Below are 22,578 nucleotides of genomic sequence, written 5' to 3' on the forward strand. Positions count from 1 at the left end.
GCCCTATTTTTCACTTTTTGATATTTTTATAATCAGGACTGATGTTGGATAATGCCACATACAGTCCATCGGCCATTTTCGATCATATGTATTTTCAATCACATAAATATGTCAGCAAGTTTATTTCTTTTATATGCTTTGTATCTTGCAAACTGTGTCCAATGACACAAAGTTGTAGTGTAAGAAAAAACATATACACATTGTGCTTATCTAACATACCCATTTTTGTTTTTTGCAATGAAGCAGATATGTTCCTCCCCATGCAATGAGTGTTCAAACGAAAGGTCCGTTTGGAACACTGTTTCACCTTTATGTGTCACGATCTGTATTGGACCCAACTGATACTGATCAATGTAGCTTTCTGTCACGCGTACATCTACCACCTCGCTATAAATCAGAGCAATAACTATATCATCAACAAATTCATTTACGACCAAGTGGTAGAGTTTCTTATTTTGTGTATTTTGTGATTTACATTTACTATGCTTCAAGTGTACGTCTAAAGCACGTTGAAGTCCGTTTGGTGCGCTGGTGGCATTTGCTTGTGTTTTTTTTACTTTTTTAAGGAAAAACATATTCAACAGAACACAGAACAAGCTTATTCACACGAAGAAAGTTTTACGATATTTTACAATATTCGTTAATCATAATTGTACATTTTATGAAGAAAAATAACACTTCAATTATCATGTCAAAACTATTGTATTTGACTTACGTCGTTGATTTGACATATAATGGTACCACACATGTCGAGTGTATTTTGCAGTTAACATACTGATCCGGTGATGGAATGTCAACAAAGTACGGTTTCCCCTAAAATAAAAAACATAAAAAGAAATAAATGCAATATAAGATCAAATCACACTTTTGACAGTTTTTAGACTCCAACTGGTCCTTTGACTGGGGTATATGTTGCGGATAAATAGTAATGGTTTGTATGCACTTAACAAGCATCTCCAGCGCATTATGTTTCTTTTTTGATAGTGTTCGTTCCTATTTATAGACGAAATGTGTGAAAACAATTGTTGATGTCGACTCAGGACGGACGGACAGATAGTTAATGTTCACAATAGCTCAACTTAAGCAGGCTGTGTTCTGGTGATTTAAGGGATATTCATGAAAACTTAAATATGATTTATTTGTTTGCACTTACCGCAAAATCTTTGGTAGTATGGTTGAATACATCACCTGGAAATTAAATAGAGGGCTCATCTGACCATGATCAGTTTACCTTAGATAGGACATGCTATACTGTAGTATGAAAAGATACATCTAGCGGTTTAGGTTGGATGTCATTTAAGGTATTTGTTTTCTTTTTTGTTAGCTAAGGGGCAAAGTGAATCCATGAAACCTGAGAGCTGCCGATATAGTAATACTGCAAACTTTTAAACGTTTCTTTTTCTATTGATAGATTTGGCGATGCCTAAAATAGATCAAGCAGAATCGTTAAAGCAAGCTTGAAATTAGGGTATTTACAACCATTTTAAAATAAGACCATCCAAGAAACATAACTGTATAGTTTCATTTATTTTGGCCGTGTGGTTTAAGAGGAGATTAAAGAAGAGTAGACGGTTGGACGTACGAGTTTTTGTGTTACAATAGCTCAACGGAGAACTTTCAACTTTATATAATTAAAACAGATGCGACAAATTGCAAAATGTAAAATATAATATAATTATTCATGTTAAAATCTATTTCCGCTTTTGCTTCAGTTTGAAATTAAAGAAATACGAACGGCAAATAATAATTAACACAAGGAGGCTTTAAAATGATTTTACAAACAAATTCAATGTAGAAAGCACCTTTAACATCCAGTATAAAACATATTTCCTCTGCCGAATCCACCCTGTAAATATTAAAAGTATTTCAAAAATAGTGTTTAAACAGCTGCATATGCTAGAAAGTAAATGTCTACATTTCATCCCCACTATTTAAGAATAGGTAGAGCTATTGCACTTGCCCATTCGTCAGTGTTTGGATTCTGGTTAAGCTTCCGAAGAAAGCTGGTAGCTAAGTAAGCACTTATGAGAATGGATATACTTGTACATAAAAATTATTTAATCTTCCTAGTAGAGGCAAATATTGAGTGTGTTGAAATAAAGTTGTATTTCACAAGGAGTTATATTTATTACTTTTGACTGATTTTCCTTTCGAAGAAAGGCCCTTTTCTTAATTTAGGGCCTGTACTGTTAATAGGTTTGATACAGAATTTTCTACATATATAAAAACGGCCATTATTGGTATTTTTAGATAAGATAGTACAACAAACAACATTGTAAACGTTACATACGTATATAAAACATAGTAAACATTTCATTCTTACAACTTTTATGCAGACAATTTGATATCTAGTTGATATGTCTGAACATTTAAATCGTTCTGGATAGTATATTTACAAAGAAATACCTTTCGAAAAACTGTCTTTACAACTGCTTACCCAGTGTTATCACGTGCATTAACGCATGCTATATGTGGCCCGATTTCGCCAGCAGACGGCTTCCATGTCATTGTTGCATACTTAACTTGTGGTCGCCTAAGATCTTGTTGTATTGAAGAAAGTTTAAATTGTTCGTGTTGTATCCCAAGCGCAGTAAAGCTCTCCAGTGTGCTGCAAAAGAGATTTATGATTTGAACTGAAAATTTACAAAGTTTTATGATTAATTTTAAATCGAAAAGTCGAAAATTTAACGTATGTCAGATATAAGAATTCAGACCTCTAGAGAATAGATTTCACCTGTGACAAACTGAATAATCGATTTTACGCCTCTGGAATTTTTCACCTAGATTTTGTACTCACGTATTTTCTGGTGCCTCCGCGTATATTTTTGTTCTTAGTGTCGTATCAGCATACATGATGAATAAATGATCGCTCTCAAACGTTGGTTCTACAAATTCCGGGGTAATCAAATTAGCTATCACTTGTACAGTAAACTGAAAGAGTAGTAAGAATATTCTGTTCTACAATTCTATGTGTACATTTTTCTGCTAGATCTATTATTCCGCCTATGACTGAGATTGCCAAACATTATATACATTTCAATCAAGAGTTTTTCCAATGACAAATCACGTCAAGATATTAATCGTCGTTACTTCAGAAATAAAATAATTTAATAATATACGAACAGTTTGTGAATTGCATAACCAGGGGGTAGGACGTGTAAAGTATCCATCGGTGGTTTAAGCGAGAGAAATGTGTTTTTCGGTGCAAAATGGCGGAAAAACGTTGACATGTGTAAAGGAAATTTTAAATTTCATCAAAGTAAGGGTGTTTTTATCGATTTATATCCATAACGAGTACGTCCATGTTGTGGCAAGATTACTTGTCTATCGTCGACTATCAACCCGGGGTCAATGATTTTCGATGTAAAAAAGTTATTGAAGGGACAGTGGTGAGACACAGCCGTCCAAACTCACTTTATGATTGCTTTTCTTACACAAATCTTGCAGTTTTCGCCTCGGTTACATTCTTGATCGTTGCAATTTCATTTGTGCTCCATTTGTTATACTAAAAGCGGGCGCTAAAGACCCTCACGCCCGATTTTTTTACGTTTAAGCCAGTTTTGGTATCTTTCGGGTTGGTTTAAGACAATTTTGTATCTACTCGGGAACGTCCTTACAATCCTAATGAAGGTTTATAAGATTTTTCATAATGTTCTGTGAATCTCTTTTTATTTCTGCTGGGTCCAGGTATCGAACCCGTATCAACGAAATGACAGCGCGTAGAAGCAAGAACTACTAAAGTGTCACATTTTAATATGCCAGTGTAATAGAATTGTCCATAGATATATCTCATTCTATCTCTTTCTAGGTCTTTCCATATGAAAACAGCTAAGTCGAGATCGTATGAAATCCCGGACGATATCTCTCCAAGTAGTAGCAGAATAAGGAGTAACGAAAGGGCCACAAAAGTTCCTATTTCCAATGTAACGGTCAGGTATTTGCTGAATAGAATTAGATATTAATAGAATTAAAAAAAACTTGAATACTAGAATACAAGCATTAGCTACTTCTCTGATTTACTATATACGATTGCTGCCTGAAAGTTATTACCGCACTGACAAGTTATAATAGCTGGCAGTTGAAAATATGTAATTATGTTTTCGTGTTACTTCTACTTCTCAATTTGGTTTGATTTAAGAGGTTGTGATTTCATACACGTACATGTACGCGTTTGTGTAGTTTGCTTGTATTTGTCAAAACACGCTTACGCTAAACTGACGTTTCGTTAACGGGCGACCAATAAAGACCGCTATTACATTTTTATCAAAAAAAGAAAGAAGAAAGAAACACTCATAATCGTTTATAAGTCGCTAAAATAATTCCATATTATAATAAATTTAACTTGATGAATGATATTAATATACGCATTAATGTACTAAAGTTGTTGAAGACTTGCTTTGATAAATACATATTTTGCCTAAATTCATCAAAATTGCACATTTATAAGATTATTATTAACTCCCTTCATATATCACGTTTGTAAAACCAAGATGTATTGCAAATAGATTAACTTTGGATCTACTGTTTAAAAACTTTCATTCTGTTTTAGTTTAATGAAATATTCCAACATTCATCCAATGCAAATGAAAATCTAGTAAGTTATGTTGAGATTACTTTAGAGGAGATAACCTTTACATTAATGGGAGGTGAACTTAAAATCCCATAAAAAGTTATAAAACATGATCTAATTCGATGGGTCTTTTTTCCTTAATTAAATCTCTTAAGACTATATAAAAAAAACTGAAAATTGTAATCAAATGCTGCTCCATTGTGATTCTTTGTTCCAGAAACCACAAATTCGATGAGAGAAAGGCGAGAAAGGCAAAACACGGAACTGTGAGAAGTTTTTCCGTACAGCCGAGCGGAGTACAATCCGTCCGTTACCACTATAAAGTTGACGAATCGAAAATACTCCTATTAGTGCGGTTAGGAATTCCTGAGTCTAGAAGATTTCTTCACCTGAACTGGCTGTCAGCCAATTGAGTTTATACGACGTAATAAAAATAAATCACTACGAGGTTTCCAAAGACTTTCAAACACATAAACTGTACACTCTACATCCGTAAAATATTAAATAAAAGATGAATGAATCCACGAAAGTTGAGTTGTTTATTCATTAGCAGTTAAGAGTTAAAGGCATTGTCGCAGGGGTGGGGAGCTTCAACCCCCATAGGAATTTGAAATCTTCCGCATGTCACAAGTGTTTCAGAGATGCACACGACCTAGGCTGCCAAGTGGCCATGTTAGCAAAAAAACATATTTTCATATTTATCTTACATTATGAACATCCATGAGGTCTTAAACCTTACCATGCTGGACACAGTTGGTTCTGCCTTTACGATCATTGTAGATCTTGATCAGCCTGCACATCTGTTCAATCTGAGCAAGATCTGCACTGTTCTCCATTCAGTCAGTATCTTTTTGGTAACCACTCATTCGAATAGGTAATGGTAATGTCCAAATTGAGAGATGGACAAGTTCATTTTATAAATATAGCAGGGTGACAGAATAGAAGATTTAACAGGGTGACAGAATATAAGATACAGCCAAAAATCCGGAACTATACTTATTCTAATGTTTATTAGAATATTAACATTAATATCCTTTCACAAATAAATTATATTTATAACATTAAAATGCCTATTTCAAAAAGATTTCACTTTTGTTTCAAACTGTATTTACACTAAACAAAATGGTATTTTGGCAATAGTTTTCATATTACTTACTTCAAATTTCTGACATTTCTCACATGTTAAAAAGTTAAAATGAATGCTGGTAAACTGTTTTTAAGATCGAGTTATATAGCAAAGACACAGAGGCCTATATCTCATTGTCAAATAGAAAACCAGAAAGCTATACATTCTATCATGATTTCCCCACCCTATAACGAAATCCACTCTTTAATCAACTGTGTCTTTTTTAAAATGAACCGAGGTGTACATTAAATAAAATGACACTCATTACGTAATAAATATCGTAAATTGACAGCTAATAGTTGACAAAATACAAAAGTGGCGTAATAAGTTTTATGAACTTGTTACAACAAAGTATTAAGTACTATTTATACAGTTCTACTGTAAAGACAAAATTTAAGAACTAAGCAGCATTTCGCCATGTCTTGGCAGCTTTCAAAAACAAACAAATATCAAATGAAACTGCAATAAATGCAAAAATATAGGAACAAGTTTTTATGTTGTACTTTTTATGTTTCTGCCGATTTACACAGAATACCTGGCAGTTGAAGGTTGCACATGACTTTTTATGAATTCTTAATGAGGTTTTCCAAACGTCTTCCCACAAATGTCACAAATCTCATTCGGTTTGCCATGAACCTTTAGATGCTGTTTAAGGCCTTTGTTACAGCTAAACTTTTTCTCGCAATGAGTGCATTTGAACTCTACAATACTTTCCTGGCCATGGCATTTATGCCGCGTTAAAGTTGACTTGTACGTAAACTGTTTCAGGCATGCTTCACACTTATATGGTTTACTTCCGGCATGGATTCTTGAAGTATGACCATCGGGTAACAACTTATTTGGGCACTTCTTATTACATTATTTACACTGAAAACGATATTGATTTTCGTGTTTCATCTGAGTGTGAGTTTTTAAGTTAGACGAACTTGAGAATGATTTTCCGCAGAGAGCACATAGATTCTTCTCCTCTATATGAATGCCCATATGTGCATTCAGATACTCTTTTGTGTAGAATTGTTTGTCACAAACTGTACATGAGAAGAAATTAGAACCATGACTTTTTAAATGTCTCGTCAGAGAACTTTTCCTAGCAAATATTTCCTCGCATATTCCACACTCAAACTTCTGAGGCTTTTCTAATTCCTCCTCTTCTGACGAATTCTCTGTGTATCCATAATCTGCAATAGATACATTTAAAATGTTAACTACTTGGAAAGCAAAGACAGTTGGCTTTACTATTATTTCTTTTGTTTTGCTGTGAGGTATATAAAAGATTCGTTTTATAACCTTTAACTGTTCGAACTGACCAACCCATGAATATTAAACATACTGGCAATTTATATTAAATCTCCTAAAAAAGTCATTTGATGGACAATCTCAAACAACCAAAGCCTGTTATTTCTATTATTGGTTGCATTCTATGATGAAAAGGGATAATATGAGCCACACCATGAGAAAACCAACATAGTGGCTTTGCCACCAGCACTGATGACAGACCAGCCTGCGCATCCGCGCAGTCTTGTCAGGATCCAAGCTGTTCGCTTTCAAAGCCTATTTTAATTAGTGAAACCGTTAGCAAACAGCATGGATCCTGACCAGACTGCGCGGATGCGCAAAGCCACTATGTTGGTTTTCTCATGATGTGGCTCAATTAATATAGACAACAATAATATTGAAGTGCCCTGTGGCGGCTTTAAAAAGTACTAAAGTATACCCGTGCTTGAACACAGCATTGTTACATTTTCTGGTCCTTTTCGGTCACGGAATACATTTAATAATACCATAGTAGAATTCAGCTTGAGCCGTTGCTAGGGGTGTGGGTGTTTGTTATTTATTAATATACCTTTAAGAACATATAAAATAAAAGAATATTCTTTCAAAAACTGAATGCATCCTTCCTAATTTAAAAGCGTAAATGTACCGTTTCTACTTCAAAATGTTTTTTTCCCTTACTTACGTCGTTAAATATTGATTTGGTGTAAAATGGCAGGAAATGAACGTGTTCATTTTAAATACAGTCATAAACTAAAAAGAGTCTACTAAAAATAGGATAAAATGTTCACGTGACACAACCACGAGATTCTATGGAAATACCCTCTTTTACTTTCATATGATTAATCTGCTCAAGCACAAAAAATATATCAAAAGCAATTTTCCAGATTCATCTTTGCGTTCAGATACAAATAACATATAGACCATACAAATATCCTTGTAATAACATGAAACATATACATTTGTATCTAAATTAATGTTGCTATTCAACATAGTATGGTTAGAATTTGAGAAAGTTACAATTGGACACTTACAACTGGAGTTAGTTTGACTTTCATAGTTATTACTATGATTATGGTCTTTACATTCACAGAACCTTATGAAAAATCTTATAAACCTTCATTAGGATTGTAAGGACGTTCCCGAGTAGATACAAAATTGTCTTAAACCAACCCGAAAGATACCAAAACTGGCTTATACGTAAAAAAATCGAGCGTGAGGGTCTTTAGCGCCCGCTTTTAGTATAACAAATGGAGCACAAATGATATTGCAACGATCAAGAATGTAACCGAGGCGAAAACTGCAAGATTTGTGTAAGAAAAGCAATCATAAAGTGAGTTTGGAAAGGTTTCGACGGCTGTGTCTCACCACTGTCCCTTCGATAACTTTTTTACATCGAAAATCATTGACCCCGGGTTGATAGTCGACGATAGACAAGTAATCTTGCCACAACATGGACGTACTCGTTATGGATATAAATCGAGAAAAACACACTTACTTTGATGAAATTTAAAAGTTCCTGGACACACGTCAACGGTTTTCCGCCATTTTGCACCGAAAAACACATTTCTCTCGCTTAAACCACCGATGGATACTTTACACGTCCTACCCCCTGATAACATAACTCATTTACATAATTGATATTACATGAATGTCTTTTCATGTTGAATTTAAAAAACGAGTAAAGTAGATTTTATGTCAACAAAAGTTTCTATATGCGTTAAACAATATAGTAAGTGTCTTGGTACATATATGAGTGATCATAATTTAGCGATGTTAGTCATAGATCTGATGTCACGATATAGTTTTGTTATGCACACATAATGCACAAATCAGAGTTCACAAAATCATTCTAGACTAGTAGGTGTTCGTAACAATTGTTTCACGCTCGGGTTAACTGTGTTTTGAACGATAATCCTTGGACACGACCTGCAGATTTTGTAATAATAAAAGATACTAGGTAAGGGTAGATTTCTAGGAAGCACATCGCAACGAAAACAGTCTCAGAGCCACACATTTGCACAGTAGGCCCACAAAAAATAGAAGCTGTAATGGAAAAATATTACAGACGTGTTGCTTCAAACAACTAACAAGTACATATTATGTGAAATACAGATAAAGGGGAGGAAGTGGCAAAATGGTGGAGATGGTGGGTTGGAGGAGAAATTTGAAGCGGAAAAGATGAACAAGGATGAATATACAAAAGGAATGCTATGTTACTTAATAACAGTCACACTACAACGTAAACCACAAAAGCGCAGACACTCATGTAGCAAAATCAAACACACAGAACTAAATAACATAAAAAACGTTAGGGCACCGTTTAGACACACAGACACACCCATTTAAGCAAAAAACAATTGTGTACCGCCTTAGGATTCCGTCAGCCTGAATAAAGGGGAACCACGAAAAAAAAACTAACTAAAAGTAAAGAGGGGATGCAAAACGTCGTACAAATGAAAGAGGAAAGGAGGGGGCGATAGCTGGAGTAAGGAGGAGGAAAAACGCACAAAAGTCAAGAAAACATACGCAACAGACAATACATGACCGACAGAAAACCAGTTGAAAATAGGGGCACCGCCTTGGAACGGTCAGTAACCTATATAAAAGAAACTGGGGATTTAAACGCGTTTAGGGCATGCCAACCTTGCACTTACCCTATTTTCAACAAGCTAGACAACACAATGTAAATAAAATCCCGGCTGAGAAAGGCTCAAACATTAGCGCAAAAATAACAGATTAATAAAGTAAAACATAACATTTAGGTAAATCTAAGGTATAATTACACCAATATACTCAACAACTTGTCCGAAGTCAGAGCACCAAGAGACTAACTTTTAAGGGCACGACTACGAGAACTGCAAGACAAAAATCAACTCCCTCCGTCCACTGTTTGTAGGATTTAGGAGAAAAGCGTCATGGAGTCTTACACTTTATTAGTCATCACATCATCAAATACGAAAGCGTAGCGATTAAGTGTACAGGGGTCAATCACTAAACACGCACTGTGCTTCACGATTTTCGCATCGTATCCTCTTTTGATCACTTTTTTAACCAATTTTACAAATATTTGATTAAAAAAAGGACTATGTTTAATTTTCCGAGTTTTATAAACTATATCTCCGCATGTGTAAGTCCAAGTTTTAAAGGTGCTTTTAGGTTTGTACTGTATTTTTCTAACAGTTCCGACGATCTGTAGAAAAATTTTCTGAAAGCTTTCCGTAACTTATGATAACGGTAACTCTGCTGTAACAATTTCTTGGTGATGTGAAGATTTCTGTCATTAAAATAATCGTTCTGTGAGCAAGCTCTTGAATAACGAATGAGTTGTGAAATATAGGCTCCTTTGGCTCGAAAAATAGAACAAATAAAAAAATAAGACTTAAACGACGTTATTGCACACAGATTCATACTTTCTATTCAATTTTTGGACACACATTTGTAACACATTTTAGAAAATTGGTACATGATACTCCAGACTTGGCCTTCAACCTTTCATTTAACCGTTTACCTCTGATCCAATACACTGGCTACCAACGATGTTTTGTGAACAAATTGACAAGAAATCTAGTTTCTACCTGCAATTGGGTCGATTATGATAGGGATACATGAATAATACTATCACCGGAATTCCCCGGAAGCTGAAGCTCGAGCTATTCGTCAACTGGCAGAAACATTAACTCATGACTTCATGCAAAGAGTAATTTGCCAAATTTTATCATAGACAACCAGGGACCAAAACCAGATTCAATCGTATGTACAGCTCTGCTGATACAATCACTATTCAAATATTGACAATCATACCTAATGTGAAGATAGTGTTTTATCCATTAATTCTGACTAAAACCGGAAATTAAGATGTATCTGATACTTTACTGTTACTGATTAAGTAATTATGATTAGCTGTATATAACTGTTATATATAAGATGCAACCGAACAAGAGACAGTTTCAGATAGTGAAAGTGATATTACAAGTGAAGATGCTACAAATTCTGACTCTTACGGCTCGGATTGTTCCAGCAAGGAAAGTGTCAAAAGTTTACTGGTCATCCTATGTCACCACACTTTCCAGCTGGCTAGGAAAACAGGAAATCAGACGCATTTAGTTCAACCGCTTTCAACGCCGATCATACACACACTTCCAAAAAGCTCAAGGAACTTATACTGAACGATAAAAACATTGATTTTAATTTACTTCTAGCTAGCGATGAATCTACTCATCAAATGTCAAAAAACATGAAAACCCCGGGCCCACAGAAAACCTATGCAGAGGCCGTGAAAACCGAGGCAACACTGCAGAAGGACGTGAAGACCGGGACAGCACTGCAGGAGACAGTGCAGAACCTAGTGAAGGCAGTTACGAGTGTGGCAGCACTGCTGGAGGGAAGGGCCGACGAGGCAGAAAACGACAAAGGCGCTTTATCCGGGCCCCGGACAAAAAATCCTGGAGAAAAACGAAACGGCGGTTACAGAAAATACGGAAAGGAAAGGAGACAGTATTAAACTTATCGAGTAAAAAACTTACAGACGATGACTACATACTTCTAGGTAAGGGGTTAAAATTTTGCCCGAAAACTAACTCGCATGATAAGCTTAAATTAGCAGAAAACATTTTTAAATTCAATCGCAGGGTTCGTCTAAAGGAATATTTTGCTTCAAAAATAATAAATGACAGCGAATGTGAGAGCGATGATAACAATGCAGATACAGATAATTATCATGATCTTCCATTCTACAATAAATCTCAGTCATCTTTTACTCCTCCAGCTGGTCGCGATATGTACTTAGACTTTTATATAACAGCTGTTACTGAAGAAATATTACAGAATTTTAACAAGAAAAGACGATATAGTAATATTTCAAAAACTGAACTAGATTCGCTCAGAAAATTGTCTCAAGATGAATCGATTGTTATCAAGAAAGCTGACACATCTAATACAATTGTTATAATGAATACGGAGGATTACAAGAAAGAGATTCTGAGGCAACTTAGTGATGGTAAATATTATGAAAAACTTAAACAAGATCCTAAAGATAATGTTCTTAAGAATATATCTACATGTATTGAAAGTATAGAAGAGACAAACAGTAATGTAACTAAGGAATTTGACATGTTTCCAGAGTCTGTCAGAACTCCGGTATTTTACGTGCTGCCGAAAATACATAAGACTCCCGGCAGCAATCTACCGCTAAATTATCCCGGGCGACCCATTGTGTCGGCATGCAGCTCGCCCACGAAGAACATTTCAAAATATCCTGATTATATACTCAAACCGCACATGATAAACTTACCGTCTTATATTAAAGATACAACTGACTTTATTGAAAAGATTAAAAGTTTCAAATTCAAGAGTAAGGCTACTTATTTAGTGAAACTAGATGTTTCTTCTCTATACACAAACATACCGCACAGCGACGGAATAGACGCATGTAAATATTTTTTGGACGAGCGTTGCCATGGAAGATTGAAAAGTGACGATGTCGCAAAACTCATTAAACTTGTTCTGCAAAATAATTATTTCAAATTTGATGAAGATTTTTATCTCCAAAAAATGGGTACTGCGATGGGCAGCTCAATGGCACCATCATACGCATCGTTATTTATAGGAAAAATTGAACAAGACTTCCTTAGAAATCGAGATCCGACACTTTGGCTGCGTTTCCTGGATGATATTTTTATGGTGTGGGATCATTCCTTGGAAGAACTAGAACTTTTCATCAGAGAGTTAAACAGTTTTCATCCTGACATAAAGTTTACACATACTATTTCACAAGATTCGCTCTCGTTTCTAGATGTAAATATATCCAAGGGAGAGAATTTATGTGTCGAAACTAACATATATGTGAAAGAAACTAATAACCACCAGTACTTGGACTATACATCATGTCATTTCAAATTCTAAAGTTTTATTTGATATTAATTGACCAATTAACTCATTGTATTGATCTACATATATAGATATGTAATGCCGAGTATATTGTTGTTTTTTCCTATTTCTGTTTTTTATATACATAAGTATAGGAAAATATGTATAAACACTATCCGACAATTTTACTCGGTATGTTTGTTAAATCCGTTTAAAGAAACGTTATTTTGAATTCATTTAACATTGTAAATAATGTAGATCTAAACTTTGTATACATTTTACCGCCTTTTTACGCGACGATGTTTAACGACGTCACGTCCGTTGTTTTTATTGTTATTCTTCCCTGATGAAGGCTTGACGCCGAAATGTTGGAAGTTAATAATTATCTATGAACAAACGCTACACGTGTTGTTGTTGATTTTTCTTGTTTATTAATAATTTACTTCTAACTTATACTGAAGCAATTCCTTCATTGACTCAATGTCAGTATTGTACCATCCCAAAAACAGAAGAAAGCCCTGAATATTGAACAAAATGGACCTCTCCACTTCTGAGATTTGTGCGGTCTATGCTACCAAATATCCACACGAAACCCAACATCTTGTAATGTTTTTGGAAATTGTCCAGGATATTACTTCACGTCAACCAGAATCTTCTCTGGCTTACTATGACGAAAAGTTCCGCAGATACAGGGAAAATCAAATTATTTCATGGGATAGGAGACACACTTATTTCCACCTACTGGCTTAAGCTCAACCAGCAATTCAACTGATTCAGCGCAAGCGGTCCTTTTGATCGATTTCGAACAGGTTCTCCTCAGGTCAAAATAATTCTTGTTAACAATCCCACGTATATATGAATATTGTAGGCGGCCACATTCGTCTGGCAATTACAATGATAACATGTGCGAAGCTGATACAACCTAAATCAAACGTACTAGACAAGCGCCTTCCAATTCCCAGTAACATGTCTCAAAATGACCCTGTCCAAAGTCAGTCCTTTACATTTGTTTCTTTCAGATCACTTTGATTAGAGATACCTTATCCATTCCTTTACATGTAGTTTGAGGTTAGGTTACAAAGGTCAACGTCAAACAATCGAAGCAAAAAATATTAAATCATTTTTCAACAACCCACTTAGGTGCAAGAAAACTTTTTTTGCCACTGAAATGTTCTCAAGCCGCATAAAAATGTTTTTTTTTTTCCGCTTAATACATTCTCGCAGAAGTGATTTCAAATTGCTATTGTATTTCAAAATCAAATCTGAATTACAATAGTAAAATTTGGAAAAGTATTTACGTAATTTATAAAACCGGTAGACCTGTTGAAGAAGGTTTTTGTGATAAATAGGTTACGTTCATTGAAATCTTCAACATGACTACACGCTATTGCAAACCGAATTAATGAGAAATATATATCCTGTAAGATGTAGCTTGGGGTACATCCTCATACAAATGGGGGAAACTTACAATACTGAAATTAAAATCAGCCCTCTTGTCATAAATTTTGGTATGTATGAAATTGTCGTAAATAGAGAGATGTAAACCTAGAAATGAAGTAGTATTATCCGAGTTGTTAATTATATTTAACTGCAGCTTCCTGGGATATATATTTTCCACTAACTGATCAAAAAACGGATTATTTTATATTAAGTATATCATCCAGAAAGCGTGATGTATTATTAAATACAGTTATAATGTCTGTCTGTGTATCTTTGAAGTTTCAAAGCTTGAAATATTGGAGCTAATTAAATAATATTTTCTCACACAACAGTTATTTGCAGCGGTTGTTTAGTGTTTTGTGGCGGCTGAAAAAAGTCGTAATATTTTTGGTCCTTTGGGATCATTTATTTCAACTCATTTAGATTTGAAGATTGAATACTGATTAAGCCGGTGCTAGGGGGTGTGGGCAGTGTTGTATTTCCATTACTGCTCACGAACGGACTCAATCAAACCGAGTCTGCAATTTTTACTGTTTGCATTGTTTCGGTGCTTCCGAGGGATTTACTTTCTAGATTTTATTTATTATTAATTAATTTGTTTGTTTTGGGTTTAACGCCGTTTTTCAACAGTATTTCAGTCATGTAACGGCGGGCAGTTAACCTAACCAGTGTTCCTGGATTCTGTACCAGTACAAACCTGTTCTCCGCAAGTAACTGCCAACTTCCCCACATGTATCAGAGGTGGAGGACTAGTGATTTCAGACACAATGTCGTTTATCAAATTGTCACGGAGAACATACGCCCCGCCCGAGGATCGAACTCGCGACCCCGAGATCCGTAGACCAACGCTCTTACCTACTGAGCTAAGCGGGCGGGCTTTATTATAAATTAAGTATAAAAAGTAAATTAGCCATAAACTCCCTGCCGGTTTTTTTTTTTTTTTCATTTTAATAACACCCGAGTCATATTCGTTTGAATAAAAGCTGCCGGGTTGTATTCATCTAAATAACATTGGGTTTTGTGATATTCATTTAAATAATAGCCGAACCAAACCGCATTCAAATTATTAGATCTAAACAGAGAAAAGATGGTGAAACGCGACAGTATGTTGACGAAGCACGACAGTACGATGGTGCGGCGGTGCGATAGGTAAACGCGACAGTACGATAGTCAAGTGCGACATTGGTGACATTAAGATTGTAAAGCACGAAATAGCGATGGCGAAGCGTGACAGTATGTTGAAGAAACACGACAGTACAATGGTGACACAACAATGGTGAAGCGCGACAGTGCGATGGTGAAGCGTGATACTACGATGGTGAAGCGCGACAGTATGCTGGGAAGCGCGACAGTACGACGGAATGTCACTTTCACCTCTGTCGCGCTGCGTCATTCTACTGCCGTGTTATCACCACCGTACTGTCGCGCTATTTATCGTACCGTCATCCCTTCGCCATTTGCGTTCATAGGGAGTAGGCGCTGTCCCTAACGGAGCACCGTAATAAAGAGCAAACAGACGATGTGAATGCCTCCTATCTAGACCATAAGCTATTGGGGATGTAATTTGTTAGCAAATACTTTTATGATACATGTTTTCCGATGGGGGCTACCAGTACATGTGGCATATTTGAGAACTTTAGCAGAACCCTGCTATTGATTGCTAGACATCATTTAAATATAAAGCATATGATTAATATACTTCATGATTTCCTCATTTTATGTCCAGGATAAATAGAATATTAGGATAATGTATTTCTTAACTTAAAGTTAAGAAAGACAGTAAACTAATATTCTCTATATAAATAGCGCATATGTTGCATAATAACAGAATGTCATTCTGCTTTGTATAATAGTGAAAACATAGACATTGTTAAAATTAGTAATAGAATCCTACATAAGTATTTATGAAAGAAAACACTTATTTGTGTAGAAAAGACCAACATGCTTGCATGAAAAGACAATGTTATTCATAACCTAACCGAATGTACGAGATCAACTATAGATATATGAAAAACGAAGAAAATACGCTTTGATATATGTTTGTTTGTTTGTTTTGGGTTTAACGCCGTTTTTCAACAGTATGTCAGTCATATAACGGCGGGCAATTAACTTAACCAATGTTCCTGGATTCTGTACCAGTATAAACCTGTTCTCCGCAAGTAACTGCCAACTTCCCCACATGAATCAGAGGTGGAGGACTAATGATTTCAGACACAATGTCGTTTATCAAATTGTCACGGAGAACATACGCCCCGCCCTAGGATCGAACTCACGACCCCGCGATCCGTAGACCGACGCTCTTACCTACTGAGCTAAGCGGGCGGGCGCTTTGATATATGTTGCCAGGGATATTACCATCAAACCATTGCAAAAATAGGTAAAATTGAAAAATAAAAGTATGAATTAAATGTCCTAACACTTTTAACAGTTTTCTCGTAATAAATTCAGACCCGTAGCGAGAGCTGGAATAATGGGAGATACTTCCTAGGAGGGTCTGAGGGCGTACTCCCTCGAAAAAGAAAACTTCGAGGGTGACATTTAGTGCGATTTCTTGCATATCAAACATATTTTTGTAACTTTTAAGAAACGGATGTTGAAAAAATATAAATGACATTAAAAAGGTTTGTGTATATTTAGGTTACACATAGATCTGCAGAAAAATAAAAATTTGGAAATGGCCAACGTATTTGCAATCGTTATCACTCTAAAACACTAATTTAAAGGCATGTTGTAATGCTTACTTTGTTTTTACATATTCAGGACAGAAAATGTATAGACTTTTTAGTATGGCTGACTTAAGTTGTAAATTAGAAACATAGTTTGCGAATATACAAATACAATTCATATAATTATGTAATACAATGTGCTTAAAGCATAAAATATTTTGACAATTTTCTCAAAATAGGTTGTATAACAATGTTTACTATGAATTTGGACATGTTGTGTGTAAGACATGTTAAATTTAAAAGACCAAGTATAAAAATGAAATATACGATGGGGAATATTCAATGCTTACAAAACTTTAGTAAGTCTGTCTGATATAAGTTCTCAAGAATTAAATTATCATAACTTTTTAGGGAAACCTTATATACAGGTTTTGAAATGCCGTACGTATATAATTGTGACTTTTTAGAAGCATCACATGTTCAGGAACAAAAACGTATGGTTTCAAGATATGGTGCCTGCATTTTAATTTTGCCTTTTGGCATTTTCTTCGATAACCGCAGATCCCTTCTCTAAATTCCAGTTTGTTATTAATAAGTTATGCTCATTGTTTTCTCTCGTTTAGGACAAAGCCATTATTTTGCCTGGGAACATACGCCGCTTTCCTTCCAATTGCACTATGTGCATCATTAAAAGTCGTATGAATACATCTGCAGAGTTCTCAAAATTATATTCTGGTACTTATAACATGTGTAAGTGTTTAGTTCTGAGATAGAGGGAGCGGACGGTAGTTAGCATTTACACTACCTTCCATGAACAGGCTCAACCTAATCGAGCTTGCAACATTTTCATTTATGTTGTGTTGGACGACCTGTGGTTTTCTATTGATTTATCTTATTTTCAAAGTAGCATTTCGTCACGTGTGGGAGCTGTTAAAAGATTCACCGTACCTTAAATCAGAGCTGTTTTATATCGATATATTCAGATTGTTCAGCAGAAAATTTAAATTTTGTTAGTGTACTGTTTAATTTTCCAAGTTGAATAGTTCGGCTTGTGTGGTCCCAATACTTCCGCTTTATAAGCTTTTGGTATCGTTTTATCACTCCTTGGTTTTAATGTTGGGGGCCTCCGTGGCCGGGTGGTTAAGGTCGCTGACTTCAAATCACTTGCCCCTCATCGGTTTGGGTCCGAGCCTCGGTCATGGCGTTGAATTCTTCATGTGAGGAAGCTATCCAGCTGGCTTACTGAAGGTCGGTGGTTCTACTCAGGTGCCCGCTCGTGATGAAATAATGCACAGAGGGGCACCTGGTGTCTTCGTCCACCCTCAAAGCTGGAAAGCCGCCATATGACCCATGATTGTGTTGGTGCAACGTTAAACCCAACAAATAAATGGTTTTAATTTTGTCGTTTGGCTGTTTATTTTTTGTGATATGCAGGCTCCATAACCACAATTCCCCTCTTAATTCTAGTACGTTTAGCTCTACTCTTGAAACTAAATTTGAAACTGTTTTAATAGCTTAAAAGCTCATGAACGTAAAACATATTCAAGGCGATTTACACACACATGTAAAATATTAGTTCAAAAATGCTTATTGTTTTCCCGTTTAGGGCAAAGCTATTGTTTTAGCTGGGGATCATATAACACTGTACATGAAATTGCACTCTGCATCATTGAAAGCTCCATGTGCAACGCCATACTAATACATCCGCGGATTCAACTAAATCATACCCTGTTCTTCTAACATGATTAAATATTAAGTTCTGCTCAAACAGCGGCTAGATGGCGTGGACGGTAGCTTTCCATTTCAGTCTGTGAATAGACTTAACCGAGCCTGCAACATTTTCGTTAATGTCGTGTATGGCGGCCGTTCTGTTGTAATTTTAAATTGAATAAATATAGAAAAAAGACTTTACACTCACACAGAGAAAGCAGTGAAGTTAATTTGAACTCCATTATAGTCAATAACAATGTATATAAACTATCAGAAAATGAGAAATTAAACATGGAAGGTGAACTTACAATTGAAGAAATGCTTGCTAGTTTAAAGAAAATGTCTAATTTCTCCTCACCAGGTAGTAGCGGCTTTACAGTAGCATTCTACAAATTCTTTTGGATAGATATTGGATATTTTTTAGTACGTTCCGTTAATCAAGCCTTTAATGCAGGGGAATTGTCAGTTACACAAAAGGAAGGGGTGATTACTTGCATTCCGAAAGGTGATAAAGACAAATTGTTTCTTAAAAATTGGCGCCCAATATCACTTTTAAATGTTTCTTACAAAATAGCTTCGGCGTCCATAGCTTCTCGGCTTAGATCAGTGTTACCCAATTTGATCAGCGAAGACCAAAGTGGTTTTCTACCAGGCCGGTTTATAGGGGATAATATTAGACTTATTTATGACATAATGTTCTATGCTGAAAAACACCAGCTTCCAGGAATGCTTTTGCTAATAGATTTTGCCACAGCTTTCGATTCTTTGTCATGGTCATTCATGTATAAAGTTTTTAAATACTTCAACTTCGGGGAAAACTTCATCAAATGGATAAAGTTATTTTATAAAGATATTAAATCATGTGTTATTGTTAATGGTCACCTTTCTGACTGGTTTAACATACATCGAGGTTGTCGTCAAGGAGACCCTTTGTCTCCTTATATCTTTATAATATGCGCAGAAATACTGTCGATACTTATCAAACAGAACAAGAAAATAGGTGGTATTAAAGTAAATGATACAGAATTTTTAGTTTCTCAGTATGCAGATGATACAACATTGTTACTAGATAGTTCAGAAAAAGCATTAAGAAATACAATGAAAGTTTTAAAATTTTATGCAAATATTTCTGGGCTAAATATAAACATTGATAAAACAAAGGCAGTTTGGATTGGATCTATGAAAAACAGTAATACTACTTTATGTCCAGATTTAGGTATCAAGTGGGAAAGTAATAATTTTAAACTATTAGGTGTGACCTTTACTACAAATTTAAATGAAATTGTAGAAATAAACTATGCCCCCAAAATTGAAGAAATTAAAAACCTATTGACGCAATGGACAAAAAGAATTATTACTCCGATTGGAAAAATAGTAGTGATAAAAACTCTGGCATTATCAAAGATCAACCATTTAGCTGTAAGTCTACCAAATCCTAACTTAAACACCATTAAACAAATACAAAACCTTTTTTACAAGTTTTTATGGAATGGCGCTCCAGACAAAATTAAAAGAAATATTATAACACAAGATTATAGTAAAGGTGGTTTAAGAATGATTGATGTGGAAAAGTTTATGAATTCATTGAAAATAACATGGTTAAGAAGATTTCAAAAGAAGAACACAAAATATTTTACAATGGTTAAAGAGATGTGTCCAATGATATCTTATTTTACAATTTATGGTAGTGATTATATAAAACAGAGGCTAACCACAGTAGACAATCTTTTTTGGAAAGATGTGTTTAGTAGTTTTATTCTCCTTTCAAATAAAAAGGATCCTGAAAAATGGGAAGAATTTCTCTCCATGCCTATATGGTACAACAATAGATTTAAAATAGGGGGGACCAGTTTCTGTTACAGACTTTATGTTAATGCAGGAATACTATTTGTAAATGACCTTATGAATAAGAATGGTAACTTCTACACATATGAGAATTTGTTAGACATGTATGATATTCAAACCAATTTCCTACAATATCAGAATATACTACATTCATTGAGAGCTGAGCTGGACAGATTGCATTTTACACACCTAGCAGTTAAAGATACTAACCCAATCCAGCCACTATTATTAAGGCTAATAAATAGTAGTGAAAAGGGTTGTCGTAAAATATATGACACAATATTAAAAAATGAAACAGCACCAACTTCCAAAAGTAAATGGATTGCAGATCTGAACTTGAATAATAATTTTGACTGGAAAAATACTTATAAACTGCCATTTAAAATAACTAAGGATTTAAAACTCCAGTGGTTTCAATTCAGAATCAACCATAGAATTCTGGGGACAAACTATTTATTAAAAAAAATGGGACTTAAACCAGATGATTTATGTTCGTTCTGTAAACAACAGCCAGAAACTCTAGCCCATTTATTTTGGGACTGTAACACAACACAATTGTTTTGGCAAAGTGTCAAAAATTGGATAAGAAGAAAATATAAGATTATAGAATCAGACTGGTCAATAACAAATGTCATGTTAGGAACTAGAATAATCCAAACTGCCTTAAATAAAATAATAATGACAGCTAAATATCATATTTATCAAAGTAAAATGAATTTTTCTGACCCAAATATTCAGGTTTTTATAAAACAGATTACACTGCTTTTTAACATGGAAAAGTTTCAAGCAAAGCAATCAATGTCAATGACTAGATTTAATAAAATATGGGGCGGTCATGCAGTATTATTTGGAGAAGACAACTAACATAAAAAGGCATATTATTAATAACCTTGTTGTAAAATAAATCCTACTATTATACACCATTTCCCCTTTTGTAATGCTGGTCTTTGAAACACTAACCAAAGACTACCTTTGTACCTCTATATATATTATAATTTAATATACATTTTAGAGAATAGTGACTTATTACTATACTTGCCAAAAAAAAAACCACATATACAATTTACTTAGTACATTGGAAGGAGCCTGAATATATTAGTTTTGTTTTCTTATGATATAAAGTATCAGTGCAAGGGAGAGAAACCCTTTAAATACATTATTGAAAATGCCTATAAGTTAACTCCCTTGTTTGTATGATGTGATCTTGTGTCTCATTTTCAACTTTCCAAATGGTGGAGTCTTGCCGTTTCGAATTTCGTGCAAGACACACAATTATTTACCTATCTTGAAATTAATATTAAAATTCCTAAGACGTTCCTATATCTATATTCAGAGAAGTATCGGACAGAAGTATGCAAATGGATTTGTAAAATGGATATAAATGCAAGATATCCTCGTAATTATTCTTAGCTTGTTCATTTATTTACTGTTTTTGTTAAAGTCGCAAAAAAGGTTTGGTTTATTCCAACCTTTTTATATTGAATAGTACGATCGAAATTTCTTGCTCACAAGTATATACAGTGCTATATATATTTTTCTTACTTATGTAAATTTACAGGTATTCTCTAATTAAAAAGAAAAATGTTAAGGGACTTGTCCCGTTGATAAAAGGCTGGAAAGCTTGTTTGTATATTGTAAGTGTGGTTGAATAATAATAATAAAAAAAAAAAAAAATATATAGAAAAAAAATCAAGATTCAGTTAGATAAGCGCCACATTGTATTATGTATGCATACTACCTAACACATATCTTATGATAATAAGATTTAGTTTTGTTATATTTTCATATTTCTGATTCTTCGGGATCATTGATTTCAACTCATTTAATTTCGAAGACTGGATACTGGTTAAACCTTTGCTAGGGGGCGTAGGCAGTGATGTATTTTCCATCACGGCTCATAAACTGACTGAACCAAACCAAATCTGCAATTTTCACTGTTTGCCTTGTTCTCAGTGCTTCCGAGGGATCTATTTTTCAGAGTGATTTTACTTCCCAAAAACAGGTGTTGGCGACTGTAAAAAGTAGCTTCGACTTCGTCTAAAGTTTGGGACTTCCGGACCATTGATTTCAACTCATTTAAT

General features: G+C 34.8%; 1 protein-coding gene and 1 long non-coding RNA gene across 2 annotated transcripts in view; one reads left to right on the forward strand and one right to left on the reverse strand.

The window, feature by feature from the left end:
• Positions 1-219: 219 nt before the first annotated feature.
• The window catches only part of LOC128551548 (uncharacterized), a gene marked incomplete at its 3' end in the record, with an annotated part of 35,681 nt that continues 13,322 nt past the window's right edge, over positions 220-22,578 (reverse strand). The window contains exons 7-12 of the mRNA XM_053532449.1: positions 2,798-2,931; positions 2,438-2,608; positions 1,803-1,846; positions 1,154-1,188; positions 716-813; positions 220-387 (exon numbers count right to left, since the gene is read on the reverse strand). Of these exons, the coding sequence (XP_053388424.1) occupies positions 220-387; positions 716-813; positions 1,154-1,188; positions 1,803-1,846; positions 2,438-2,608; positions 2,798-2,931 (650 nt within the window). The remainder of the gene's footprint in view (positions 388-715; positions 814-1,153; positions 1,189-1,802; positions 1,847-2,437; positions 2,609-2,797; positions 2,932-22,578) is intronic.
• LOC128551547 (uncharacterized) lies at positions 3,149-5,092 on the forward strand. Its single transcript, XR_008368828.1, has 2 exons — positions 3,149-3,259; positions 3,809-5,092. It is a non-coding gene; the product is annotated as an uncharacterized LOC128551547 (long non-coding RNA).

Source organism: Mercenaria mercenaria, unplaced genomic scaffold, assembly GCF_021730395.1.
Source record: "Mercenaria mercenaria strain notata unplaced genomic scaffold, MADL_Memer_1 contig_1256, whole genome shotgun sequence".
Lineage (NCBI taxonomy): Eukaryota > Metazoa > Mollusca > Bivalvia > Venerida > Veneridae > Mercenaria > Mercenaria mercenaria.